The 15,068-nt window shown below is 37.3% G+C and overlaps 1 protein-coding gene across 2 annotated transcripts in view; it reads left to right on the forward strand.

Annotated features, from left to right (window-relative positions):
* The window catches only part of LOC139980363 (ETS-related transcription factor Elf-1-like), a 65,955-nt gene that overhangs the window by 27,013 nt on the left and 23,874 nt on the right, over positions 1-15,068 (forward strand). For both annotated transcript variants that reach the window (XM_071991985.1, XM_071991986.1), the window contains 2 exons: positions 9,013-9,114; positions 10,915-11,071. In XM_071991985.1, coding sequence (XP_071848086.1) covers positions 9,055-9,114; positions 10,915-11,071 — 217 coding nt within the window. In that variant the 5' untranslated portion in view covers positions 9,013-9,054. The remainder of the gene's footprint in view (positions 1-9,012; positions 9,115-10,914; positions 11,072-15,068) is intronic.

Below are 15,068 nucleotides of genomic sequence, written 5' to 3' on the forward strand. Positions count from 1 at the left end.
ATTGAAAATGCCGACTTGATTATAGATACATGTAATTTATAGCCTAAATATTTAAGTATTTGGGAGGGGGAAGGGGATTTCGGGTGACCCCAGGGGCCACCCCCTCCTTTTCATAATCCCTGGATCCAGGGTAGAGTACAACAAAGGTAACAAGCTATTGCAATGAAATATGGGTATACTGTACAGCAAACACCAAGGCGTTATGTCCCAGGGTGAAATAAATCGACCCTTTCGAAACCTTCAACATATTCAATATTGATGGGTAGTGAAGAATTTTTGTGGTGTGCTGAAGCCCTGGGCACCCTTATTGACCCCAGACCCAAGGGCTGTAACCCTGTCACCTCCCTCTCCACAGGCCTGAGCATACATGGTACCATGGCAACAATACATGTGATCAAACGAGAGTAGAAAGATTATTTTTTCATCAAATTCTATGCTTTATAAATACTCTGATATCGACATCAAGAAGGAAAGGGATTTGAATACTCATGCCATGATGGAAGAATACTTGACATTGCTTTGCCAAAAAAGTGGAACCCAAAATACTTTTTTTACTAAGTTTGGAGAAAGATTAAATCATTTATTAACAACATTTCCAGAAAGGTTAAAAATGTGTTGGACCAGATAGTAATTTCTTTGCTTAAAAGTTAGTCTCCCTGGTTCCCGTGAACCAATTCCTATCATTTGTTATTCACAAATGAACATTGTCTCTGTATTATTTATGCTTTAGATCCTTTCTACAAGGGAAGTTTAAAGACTCTCAGATGTAAAACCACATTGCGTGCTCCAAACCTGTTACAAAATAATTTCTTGTCTCCATCCCTTGTCTACTAATCCCCTTACATCTACTGTATCTCTTTGTGTTCACCATGCTCATTAACCTGCCTGTATTCTGTGCGTGTAATTGTCCCTTCTGTTACTTATCATTTAGCCTCTGAAGAAGATCCATGCAAGGATCAAAACGTCAGGCCAACTTACCTTTTACACACAAAATAATTAAAACAAACAAAGAGGTGATCTGAGTCTGTTTTAGGGGTTAAAATAACCATTATTGGATATGTTCTGTCTGCTAAACATGTATAGGTGGTCTATATAGCACTAAAATGAAATGAACACTGTATATGTTACGTTGTACAAACTGATAGAAAGTTGTTCAAGTTATACTGAGAAGTCATTATTAATTAATTATTAAACAGTTGTGACTTAACGAGGTTTGCACTAGTTGCTTAATGCATGTGTCATATATACTGTTAGTTTCACATTTGTGAACTATGCACATATATATATATATATTTATATATACATATATATTAATAAATCAGACAAAACACATAAATGTTTTGTCCTTGGGATCACACAGCTTCTGATTCCGGTCAGTAATTCCAACAGTCCTAGTGTGTTTTGTGGGCAGGAAAGGTCACTTGAGGTCAACAGAGACTGTTCACAAACCTTTACTCTAATAGGTTGATTTGTTAAACTTGATATACCTGATAGGCCGATCCTGTTTATAACCATTAACAAGGATCATTCGAATGTAGTTTGAAGTTCATTAGAGTTCAAATAAGGAGAAGTCTGTAAACTAAAAGGCAATATTTTTCAAAAGTGCATCATGGTGTCTTGGATTATGTAGAAATCACCTCATACATATAAAATTCCTACCTGGATGTGGATCAAAGGTTACTTGAGGTCGATATTATATATAACTTAGCTGATGTGAAAGAATACCTAGCCATTGGCTAGTTGTTTCTGATTGACCTTTATAAAGTTCTACCACATTGGAACCAAGAAGATACCTAGTCTTTTAAGTAATTCTCTATGGTGCTTGCACTGAACAACTTGTTGAGAGGACTATACTGTGTACAGTAGTTAAGATAGAAGTGTACATTCATCATGACCTTTGCCCCTGCAGCAGTTTGGTACTTTGTTCTGTGTGGGTTGTTGTTATCCCAAGGCATTTGTTTTCCAGATGTCATCTGATTATGAAAGGTATACTAGATGAACAAAACTTTGGAGGTGTGAAGTTGTTTACTCTCTCTCTTTCCTCTTTTGTGCATAATTTCTTTTAATAAAGACAGCAGGTAATCTTTTATGAGACAAAAAAAATAACTCCCTTTCATCATTTAGATGCAAGGTAAATACAAAAAAGAATATATATATACATACTCAATCCATGCAGTTGTCAAGTTCTGTAGAAGTTCACCCTGTAAAACAATAATATACCCTTCCCTTAATCCTCTTTGTCCCTCCACTGTTTATCTCCTACCTCTCCTCTTCCCCTGTTGGTTTCTTTCTTCCTTCTCTCCATCCCTTGTCTACTAATCCTCTTACATCTATCTCTTTGTGTTCACCATGCTCATTAACCTGTCTGTATTCTGTGCATGTTTTTGTCCCTTCTGTTTACTGTTACTTGTCATTTAGCCTCTGAAGAAGATCCTGCTAGGATCGAAACGTCAGGCCAACTTACTTTTACACAATAATTTATCCTATCAAATGAACCTGTTTCTGTCAGACCTCAAACTGATGGGAACTCAATGTCTCTGCAGATTTTATATTTCTAATGATGTCAATCATAAATACTAGTCAAACATGCAGTAATATGTTTGATGGATACAACAAATGAGGGAAAGTCCTCATAAATACTAGTCAAACATGCAGTAATATGTTTGATGGATACAACAAATGAGGGAAAGTCCCCTGCAAAAAGTTCACAAATCCTGTCATGCATTAATACTTAAAGAGAAGTGAACTGTGAAAGAGAAGTTCCTAGACCGTGTTTATCGAGATTGGTTTCTATTCTATACCTTTACACTGTAGTATGCTTTGTCATATAGAGTGTCCGCTTTTGCCATAAACAGTTCCTTCTCAGCAAGACATCAGGTCAAATTTGCAGAAGGATTGCCTGTGATGTTATCTGTTTACATATTAAACCTTCTACAGGGTCTTGACTTTACAAACATATAAAGTAGACCAGCTGTAAAAAAAAATGGAAAATGGATCCCAAAAAATGGAAAATGGAAAAAAAATTGGAAAAAAATGGAAATAATAAAAAGAGAATCCTCTTTGTGAGATGTGTTGGAAGGGTCCACATGGTCTCATTATAGAGAAAGGAGACAATGACTTTTAAAAGATTATTACTGGAACCATCTAACAAAGAACCTAGCAGGCCTGTACATTCCTCCTTCCAGCTCTCCCCAACTCATATGTAGCCACTCTACCCATGTAGCTGCATCAATTTAAAGTGTTTACTATTGTCCTTGCTGCCTGGGAAGGAAGAAGTAAACAATAGTTGGTTTCAATGCTAGAGTCAACAACAATAGAAACTTTGTTCAAATGAATTGAAGGGGGCTTAAAGCTTGTTTTGTTTTGCCAATGTTGCAAAAACGGATATATGCTGCAGCTGTGGTACAATATAAATACTTGTTTGTAACCTTAAATACTGTGGCTACTGGCTAGGAATTATTTCATTCTGAATGTAGTTAGTTCATTCAGGGCTGTACTATATACATGAATCAGTGTGATTGTGTGTCTGTGTGTGTATGTCGGACACTGCATTAACAAATCAGGCCACTCGAATGGATTTCACTTCCTTTCATTCTGGGTGTTTGATGTCGACCTTGACACAGTCAACAGCGACACGTTGTTTCTAATAGAGGCCGTCAATACTTAATCCTTGGGCGTATGATTAGGATATAAATCAGGGGTGGGCAACCTTTTTGAATGAATGGGCCAGGTATAAGGAGTGAATAATTGACTGGGCCGCACCTAACCAACGACCTGCTGTTGATTTCAAACCTTTGATTCCAAGGACTTTCAAGCAATAGGTGTGTGTATTCACAAAAAACATAATGTCAATACAGCTACAGTTGATAATTAATGGGGATAATAGGCCTACCTGACAGCATCATTAGTGCCAATAAATTCTAAGCAGCTAGCTCATTTTTGGTGATGATGTAAAATAGATCGATTTTTTTTCTTTTCTTGAGACATCTCACAGGCCGCAAAAAATCACTGACAGGCCGCATGTGGCCCGCGGGCCGTAGGTTGACCACCCCAGATATTAATAGATGCACTAGAATTGGCCCATATAGCTAGTGCCCCCCCACATACCCCACCTTGTGCTTGAACTTTCCTATTGCAAAGTATGTAATGCAGAGAACTGATCTATCTCAACTCGTCGCAGCTTGGCAACATGCTACCCGGTAAATGGAGCATTTCTCTGCTTCAGTTTATGAGTGCAAAGGCCTATACTTAACTGACAAATTGAAACAATGTAAACAGTGTCAAGCTACATCAGGATTACAGGATTATTTCTCTCCCCCTCACCCCCACACACATCATCTGCTTGTGATTGCGTGTCCATAATGATCTTTAGAACCGATTTAACTGAAGGTGTCCCATACTACCCAGTAAAAGAAGCATTTCTCTGCCTTAAGTTTATGAGTGCAAAGGCCTATACTTGACTGACAAATTGTAACTATGTAAAATCTGTCAAGCTATGGCAGGATAACAGCATTGTTATTTTTTTCTGCTCATCATATGCTTGTGATTGTGTCCATAATGATCTTTAGTACCAGGTTAAAAGAATTGAGGGGTTGTACAGTTTCATAGATACTTCCAAGGGCTTATCCCTTCACATGAAAGTGCAAACCAGTGTGCTAACTGTATGGAACAGGTATAACTTTATAAACAAGAAAATGTTCTTATAAAATGTCCTGTACAACAGGTGTGGGAAGAGGAAGGTTAATCAGCAAGGTTTTAAATGTCATAAGTATTTCTCCCAGATATGACAGAAAGTCAAGTAATGTTGACCGATGCGGATCGAGAGTAGTTGTCATACACATTTAGATATTCGATTTATGTCTATTTCAGTCATCTTCAAAACTGGGGAAAGTTGGCACATCAGAGTCTCTAGGAGAGAAATTTGAAACAATTTGTATGCAGTTTGTAACATATATATGCTACAATATGGTACCATGACATGATGATCACACAACTCTATAAAGGGATTACAAATTATCCCATTATTGTACTGTAGTTGCACCGTAACACCCATTGTATTTTAATATTTTATATAAGGTTGTTCATCTTCATGAACATCTGCATTGATAGCAGTGGTACAGACTATATAGTGTATAGCATGCACAGTAGTATGGGGTAATGGATAATGTATACATATACTACCGTACATATGTTATACCCTGAATGTATTATAGTCAAAGCCTGTCATGGTTGAATAACCACAAATAGCTTGGAATTGTAAGAGTTTACAGTGGCCTGCCACAAAAGCACCCTCCCTAGATGGCCTTGCAACAAGATCAGTTCTTTATTGTGTTTTTTCTTGTCATTGTTAAGTGGGAAGGAGTATACTGCAGTACTGAGTTCTGAACCCAGTTCTGCATTTTCCACACGAACATGGCACCAGCAAACACCTAATATACACCTCTGTGCACAAATTTTGTAAGGGTTTTGAAAAGTTAAACTTGAAAACAGACATTGGACAGACAACTATTGTGGTTGTGTAAGCAGTCCACTAAGAAAGTAAACTTCCCAAAAGTTTCTGAGTTGCAATATGTTACAAGTTAATTTACCGACAGGCAGCTCAACTTTTGAGGACTTTTCAAGTGTTAGTGCACTAAAATTTTGGAAGAAATGATAGGGACCATAATTTGGTATCATTCAAATTGTAAGGGGGGGGGGATGTTTATTGCATTATCTCTTTGGAGGAAAATTATAAATTTTTCAAAAAAAGTTGTTTTGTTAAAATATCCCTAGCATTACTTAGAATAAAATATTGAGTTATACCCTATTATTCAAGTCCGTACACATCTGGATGTCAAGTCACACACATGTTTATAGGAATTTGGGACATTTTATTGGACATTATGTCGTCAGATAGTTGAGTGATTTAGAGCTGCTTATTGTGTTAGATGCACTACAACATTGTGGCAATGTACCTAACTATTAAAGGCCAAGTACAGTATAGTTGCCCGTGACATTTGAACCCCCGCCAGGCGCGTAGCCAAGGGGGGCGAAGGGGGCCAGGCGCGTAGCCAAGGGGGGCGAAGGGGGCAGCCGCCCCCCCCCTTGAGCATATTTTTTTTTTTAATGTTTTTATGATATCGCTAGTATTTTCAAAAGAGAAAATGCTAAGATGCAACTTACAAGGCCTGGGAAGTGCCATTTCCAGCGATCTGGGAGGCATTTTCAGCCAAAATTTTCTTGTACGCTTCGCGCCAACCATGGTGGCACTACGCTTAGATAGTTTGCAGCCGAATCTACAGTTTCGCCCCTCCCTTGGCAAATTCCTGGCTACGCGCCTGACCCCCGCCACCAAAATCACATTTTAAGGAAGTGATGAAGTTAGATGTTGGGGCTTGGAAGTTTATAGGACGCAATCTCTTGTTTGTGTCGGATTAAACAGTTTAATGACTTGCTGATAAGGAGCAAACAAATCATGTTTTAAGCGCATTGATCTCTTACTTAGAATGATGTGTATCCTGTTTATTCACTTCGTTCCTCGCTTACCTGTCTCCTCACAACCTTAGCACCTCATTCTACCGTGTCTAGTATGCCCTGGTAATCTTTAAACACTGTGCACCCTCAACGACTGGCTCCTCCGGTCGTTGCCCTTACTTCTCATTCTACCATCCAAAGTTTTTTTGTGAATGTCTATTATGATATAAAAGCCAATATTCCCAGGATTAGAGAGTCTATGGAGAAATGTGTAAGTTCTTTCGGAATGATAGATCTGCAAGGACTACAGGTACAGCAGACTACAGATCCTGGGGATGTGGGGTGGGGGAGGATTGGGGGGTGCAAGGCCAAAACTGAGGTTAGTAGAATATTGGGTAGCAGAGGAAATTGCATTAGTAGACCGGAGACAGTTAAGTAATTATGGTTGCTGTTAAATTCCCAAACCAATCAGTTTTGGAGAATATACATTACACAATTAGCATAGTGACACTAAGTTACAACCTTACCGACTCCAAAAAAGTGCATCTTGATAAATTAAAAACACTGCTTCCAACGTACGTAACCCAGAGCTGCATAAGGGAAGAGATAGTTACAGATGAGAACTCCAGATGTGGACATTATGGCACAATCGAGAGGAATTTGATTAATCTGAAAAAAAATATATAAAAAAATCCTTGGCATACAAGTGTTCTTCTAAAATTAGTTTGGCCCCAAATTAGTTTGGAATAGAGTTATCATATGGTAGAGTATAAGCCCTCTGAATATCTCGTGTGTAAAATATACGTCCATGAATTGATGTAGACCAATAAATTATGAGGTGGCCCTCTCAGGTGAAGTCTCCATGGACCCTCAATTAAGAGACTTTCAATCTCACGTAAGTCAGATAAAAAAAAAATGTCGTTTTACACGATTCGTCTTGTGAATAAATGACAACAGATTGGAATAGAGGTGACATTTCAAATAAACCATAACTGTTGAAGTCTCAATGGTTGGTTGGACTTGAGTATGTTCGTGACAAGTCGGGCATTGTACAAAGAGGCTACCCTTATATATAGGAGATACTAGCCCAACCATAAGTGGGCTTGATGAAATATCTGGTCCCTTTGGGAGACTCAGGAATTGATGTTTATTCCCATATTAAAAATGCATTAAAGCAGCTTTTGATTTGATTTTGATCAAATTGTTTGCTGACTTTAGACACTTAAAATTTCTATAACATTGTAGTTTTGTTATATTTTAGTTAGTTACTTAATTCGCCTCCCTCTTACCTGTCTCCAATCTAGTTATGCACTTTCCTCATTGACCTTTAACCTACTGTCTGGTAACATTTTTGTACCCCCCCCCCTTATTCCTACATCCCAGACTCTGCCCTCTCAACCTTCCCTTTAAGAATTTACCATTCCAAATTAACCTACATGAGTTTCCATGGAGATTCTTCCTCCTGGAATTTGGGGGCAGCATTAAAGATATTCTTTGCTCCTCGCTTACCTGTCGCCAATCTACTTATGCACGTTATGATCTTCCTAAACCGCAAGACTAGAGTCGAATTGGGACGATCACCGACGTGATCGTTTCGTGGATGAAAAGTCCGCAAAAACAACAAGTATTTGACTTCTGAATCGTGGATCCTAATGGAGGAGAAGGTACCGACCTCAGAAGTTTGGTCGTAGAGGGCGCAAGGCCAAAAAGTTTCTAGTCATGTAGTTTAGGTAGTTGGGAAAGGGCACATGTAGATTAGAGCCATAAATATTGTTGCTCGTTAATCCATAAACCAGATAAATTTCGGCATTTCATTTAAAGGGTCATCAGTATTTGTTCCCAAATTTGTTGATTTTTAAATGTTGCCAAAACTTTTGTAAAGTACTTTCTGGGAGGTTTGGACTGTCTAAGGCATTCTCAGAAATAGAAGTAGGTTCACTTAGACAGTTAATGTTTAACATATACCAGATTATATGAGAGTCAGGCAAATATGCTTGTTGAAGGTTGAATAGGAGTACTTAACTGTCTAGCATATTTGGGGGCATTAAGATGACCATTAACCAGCGAGGAACTAGTTGGAAAGTTTGTGAAATTTACAAGTTTGGTTGTATTGATTAATACCAAAATAGCAAGCTTTTCTGGATGAAGATGAGAACATAAGTATTTTCACTTTGGTGTTACTGCTTCTTATTCCCCATTGATAAACTTTGCATACTCATTTCCTTTAAAAAAGTTTTCCACAAGCTAAAATTAACTTCAGCAGCTTCAAAGTTAAAATGGAAAAAAGGAATTGAATAACTGAGGGCAGCATGTCACAATATATCTTTCACAGTTAGTCATTTTACACATCTAGGTTTTTGTTGACTGCTTCAGGATACAATGCTTTGATAAGATGTTTGAAATTCTCAGAAAAGTTAGCATTTTTGCAATAATTTATGATGATATTTGTAGCAAAAAGGTTGTTTGAAGCAGTCAGCTAGTGCACCATTAACCAGATTACATATTATACATTCCTGTTTTACCATATTTTATATGGTTCTATTCTCTTTGTTCTTTCAGATAGAAGTGCTGGTATTTCTTTGGTAGAGTACTTATGGTAATATGACTGCTGTCCTGGGAGACATGTTTGATATTGCTATCATGGATAACCCTTTTGATCATGTGAGGATTTTGTTTATTTTTGTCAATGTTCATATATATTTTTTTTATAATTACTTTTAAGCACACAGACAGGCATATTGTGAAAATGTTCACAAGGTAATTTAAGAGTTTAGCATTCTGTTTTTGCATTTTGAACGAGGTCTTTCAGATTTCATCAACTAGGTAGAGCTTGGGGTAAAAGATTACAAGTACACAAAATGTCAAATGTGCTCATCCTTCCCCTCCAAAATTGATAAGCCCTGAAAAGTTTATCGGACCGTTGAAAAAAACAAATATTTCACTACTTCATTGCACACCCAATTGGTGAAATTAATCTGAACCTTGCAGTAGATTACGAGAGACCTTTATTCCAACAAGTGGTGGCGCTCTTTCATTATTATGCATAGCAAATCAATCTTTATGCGATCTTGCTTATCTAGAGCTCTCTAACCCAAATATCAAATAAGGAAGAAGGGGGAAAAGTAGGGAATCTCCCTTCAGACAATTTGGCAGAAGGACAACACTACTTCTGCTAGTTGGGGTGGTTTCATTTAAAGCAAAGTCCAGCAAATAATGACACTCTGGGAAATTCCCTCAATAGAAAGGGGATTTTGTTTTTCTATTTTTGGCAAACAAGGATCACCCATTGGTGGTTTTGTAAATACTACATCTTTTTTGAAGTACAGGAAACTTCTTGTGTAGTGCCACATAATTATTTTGCTACTTTTCTGTGCCTGGAATTCATTCACACATTTGAAAATGTGTTACCAATTAGGTATAGGTGTTGCTTGTTGATTAATGGCTGCCCATTAGAAAGAAGATATGTTAATATGCTTGTGCTTCAGGTATAGTACAGGAAGTTTGTTTCTTGAAGAAAGCTGCATTATTGCACTGATGCATTTTGAGATTGGGGGGGGGGGAGGTTAGGATCTAATCCTAATCCCATCCCAACCCCTGCCCTCTATGTTGAGTACTGTATCAAGTATGCAATTGGTTGCATGCAGGGCATACATTGTTTGGTATGCAATGTTGTCTTTTATATTGTAGCAAGCTGATTGAATGTTGCTTGAAGCTAAATAGGTCATTGTTTAGTCAAACTAGTTTCACATCAACCTGTTTGAAGATGTTTTGATAGTCAAATTGCAGAGGTTTTAATATTATACATGGACCACAATATGCACATGAATATGTGTAATGTTTGCAACCAGTCTTATGTTTAATTGGTTGGTGGCAATCGACATCAAGTGGCACTCAGCCTTGTCAACCAGATATTGATAACATTCTGACTAGCACTGGCCCACAAGTGCCACACCAGTACCTTAAAGGTCATCGGTTTATATTGCTCCCAATTATAGCATACTAAAACTTGCTAAAAAGCTTTAGCTTTTAAAAGTACTAGAGACATTGAAGAACACTGACCAGCATGCAACTTGTCGTGGCTAAAGACCCCTGTAGACAGAGTAGAGCAGATCAAACCTACCTGTTTTCAGACAACGTATTATACGGGATCAAGCAATCCTGTATAAAAATTAGAATGATTTAAAATCCAGTGTAGCATCGCACCACAAAATGCTATGCAAAATAGTGAAATGCTATACAAGTCCAAGATCACAGGAATTTTTTTTTTTTACACAGGAACCATAGTATTATATAACATTCAGAGCCTGCTACACAAAAATTTGAACACTAAATTATTTCCTGTACAGAAGTCCTAAGTCATGAATAATTATGAAGCAGATGGATCGAGACACGAAATACTTAAAATTAATCAAACTGATGAATCTTGTTTGTATTATTTTTTCTTTCTTTCTGTACCTTTAGAATGGTCCAGCTGTTATTGTCCAGTCAGCCTATGATGGACCCCTCACACCCACAGAGCTTATCAGTCCTACGGCCTTCTCCCTTCTACCTGATGAATCGGATATCACTGAAGTGCCTTGTAAAGATCTCCTTCCATCTTTTATAAAAATACAAGAATGTAAGTCTGTGTCAATTATAATGATTATATATATCATGTAAAAAAAAATCCTCTTTGTATATATATCCATATCACACAGTTGTGACAATTTTTTCTATACTGTGCTTTTGTGTCGTGCTTCAAAGCGCTCGTACTGACAGTATGGTCATATGAATTTCATGTCTCGGTCAGATAATGGTTTAGGAACTGTTGATGCTTTCAGAAAAAAAGTGCATTGAAGCATGATATAGGAGGAGGACAGTATAGAGTGATATATTAGAACTGGAAAATTGTCCCAACTGGCTTTCCATAATGCTTGCCTCTATGCATATATGCATTGCTAACTCACTTACCTGTCTCATCACAATAGTGACACTGTCATCAACAATATGAGTAAAGGCCCGGTCACACTACAGCGATATTTTATCGGAATACGGTCCGATTTTTCCGATTTTAGGCCGAAGAGTGAGGTTTGTGGTAGTGAATGTAATGAATGCAGTGGGATATTCGAATACCTACTCCAAATCTGAGGGGTTCTGGAACTGACTACATTCTGAAGTGACGTCACATCGAAAACCGATAAAAATCGGAAGAGAAATCGGATAGCTATCCGATAAAAGGAAACTGAGTCAATATCAAAAGTTAGGAGAGGGCTATTCCACATCGGAATGGCTCAACAGATAGCAAATCAGGTCCTTTATCACAGTGGCTAGAAGACCCGAACGAAAAACTGGCTGTTTCGATTCCTCCGGGAAAATCGGATAGTATTCCAATAAAAAATCGGTATAGTGTGACCGGGCCTTAATACACCCAGGTAATGTAACCACATTTTACTAAGTTGCATATATTATATGTGTTGGCATTCCTGTGTGTGATCTTATTTAATAGCACATTACATGTTTTACTTTAACATGTATATTTCTTCAGTAGAGTTGTACACATTCAAGAATTTGTTTTTTTAAGACTGAAAGTTTGAGAATTTCTGTTGTCTTGAGAAATGAGCTCACTCTTACCTAACACACCACAATCATTGCACTCTCACCATTGTTGTGCAGAAGTTGTCATTCTCAATTTTTCAATTTTTTTTTATTGCCATCTATGCAATTTTCCTCCCTATCCCTCCCTCATCATGAACACAAAATGTAAGCAGCTGATATTCAAAGATTGGGAAACATTTAATAGATGGAAGATGCAGGGCATGCTGAACAACTGTTCTCGATAGCCAAGTGGTACACTATAGTATGGTAGTGTTATTTGCAGCTTATGAGGGTTCCTACCCTATGGGACCTCCCTTGTGCCCCCCCCTCCCCCATGTCACTGCTCTATCCCTTTGTCACCCTTTGTGTATAATTCAAGGAAATTACATTGGGTTAAGTCTTAAGAATGATCTGGTACCATGTTTTGCATGTCTGTCAGTGGTTTCTGGTTTTATTCCGAGGTCCGTCTACATTTTGCATCATGGTGATGGAGACCAGATCAAATCTCATATATTCATTCGTGATTTAACACAAGATATTAAATTATATATCATACATAATGTTTGTAATATATATTGATCATATAATCAATAACCATTAAGGCAGCACAGTAAAAAATATATATATATATATATATATTTATACATTGGAAAAATTAATAGAAGAGGTCCTAACATTGGCAGATAGATCTCATATTCGCCACTGCAAGTAAAATCACAACTAAAATGAAGCTATGCGCTGAGGTAACATTGTGCGAGTGTAAGCTGATTGGTAGAATTTTTATATTTTATATTTCCTAAAGAAGGCAACTGTATCATTCAATAAAGATGTCTAAAGTAGCAAGTTTATCTAGAAGATTGTGGTAATACGTTGCTTCACTATTATGTAATAACAGACTTTGTTATTATTGAATTCTGAGACACAATATCTCAAACATAATCTATAGAGCATCAATCGGGTTGTGTTTGACATTACGATCTATGTTACATAACTACATAGATAGATTCAAATATTAACTAGGGCAAATGTAAAGAAAAGAATTAAATTACGAAATTATGAACTTTTGCCGAGTTTGTATAGCAATGTATTATGTAGGCTAGGACCTAGTTACTGCAACATGTCTATACTAAAGTTTATGTTGGCGGGCCTAGCTGGCAAAGTGTCAAAGTGCAGGGTAAAAATATATATTTTTTTGGAGGTATTTAACATTTGATTATGACGGTAATATTTTACTATCTAACAATCATTTAATGGTGATGTATTTGCATGTCGAAAATTGGTAAGTTTGAATTGTGCACAGGTTGCTATTGCACCCACAATTTGGTTTTCCATCCAATACAATAAACCCATCATGTGTTACTAGGTGTATATATAAGTGTTGTAATGTATGGCATTGAGTAAAGAAGCTACAAAATTTGCAGAAAACTGAGGTAAGTGACCCTGGTAGGGAAAATAATGTCTTTTTTACTTACCTACAGTCTCTCCACAACTTTTCTACTCTTCCTCTACTGTGTGTCAGATAGAGCATTCTGATAGACTTTCTGCAATTGTCCTCCTCTGGAGTCATGTCCCCCCACCCCTCCTTAGTCCTACCACCATATTCCATCACAAGTGGAAGACCTTCCACCTAAATTTCTTTATGTATCAGAAACACACACAATGGTCTACATGCATGCAGTGAGGCCCAGTATTTAACCCTCATTGAAACTTTTAAGCACCTAATTGATATTAAACCTCCGGTTTATCACCATGACCTTGGGGATCAATTTTTTTTTGTGTGTATGTGCGTGTAATGTACGGGTTGAGGTGAAGGGTGGGGGGGGGGAGATCTCATTTAAATTTAGAGGAAGTTCAAAAGTGGGCATAATTGCTCATGCCTTTTACCAGTTTGTAGAAGAAAACCTTAATTTGGAGGGAGGAATTCCTAGTCCATGCTTTCATCATGAACCTTTCTTATTGTTGATGTTACTATAGCAACTAAATGATGCTAAGATTCCAAGGTATTACATTTGATTATCTATGTGAACCAAAATGGTGATTATATCATAGACCAAAATAGAATAACATTCCCCAACCAACCTCCACATCCATTTACTTCCCCAACCTCAGCCCCCCACCCCCTACCCACCGCTCTCCACCTGCCAAAATCCATCCATGTATACTTGTTTTCACTTTGTGATCTCTTCTTCCAGAGTTGCTTTCAAACCTCATTCCATTAGCATATAGTGTTACAAATTATAATAAAATTTAATGTATGCGTGAAATAAACGTCTGTATATTTCAGCATGTTGTGGATCACATACCATTAGAACATCCCTTCTAATCTTGGATAGTAGTATGCCCAAACTTGATCCTACATGAAAGTATCCCTGCATGGCAATTTCTAACAACATTTGGTGGCAGAAATGGGGTGCACCATTGTGAGGTATGAGACCAGGACTGGATTTAACATATATATACATTCTAAGGCTAATGGAAAGGACAGGCCTAAATTTCAGACAGATTTTAGTTCAGTAGAACTTTTTTTGTATAAAAACAAAGCAAAATTAGTTGAAAGGTCAAGGCCGGCAAATATTTATTTAAAAAAAAAAATATTAAATCTAATTTGGATTGATGGTTTTGTATGGAGCAATATATATTGTCTGGCCTGCATCGGTTCATGGTGAGTGACTTTGAAGCATATAGGCCTTTACGTATAATTTCTTATCACAATTGCCATTCGTTGATAAAAGGTTAATTACCATATATGTAACAGGATGATGAACCATGATTGTCTCGATTTTGCAATGACCATATAATTACTGACAGCTTAATTGTCCCAATTTCTAAGGGTCTTTCTGCTGTCCAAAAAGATCAAATTTATGATTCACTGACCAAAAACAAGGCAGAGTCTAAAACCAGAGTGGAAAGGGAACACATTGACTTTGAAAGGTAACAAGATAGTGTATGAAATGGTGTTTCCGATTACATAATGATTCCACACCTTTTCCAACTATAGTCTAGAAGTGAAAGTAATTGACCATAATTTCACCCCATCACTT

This window comes from Apostichopus japonicus, chromosome 14 (assembly GCF_037975245.1).
Source record: "Apostichopus japonicus isolate 1M-3 chromosome 14, ASM3797524v1, whole genome shotgun sequence".
Taxonomy (NCBI): domain Eukaryota; kingdom Metazoa; phylum Echinodermata; class Holothuroidea; order Aspidochirotida; family Stichopodidae; genus Apostichopus; species Apostichopus japonicus.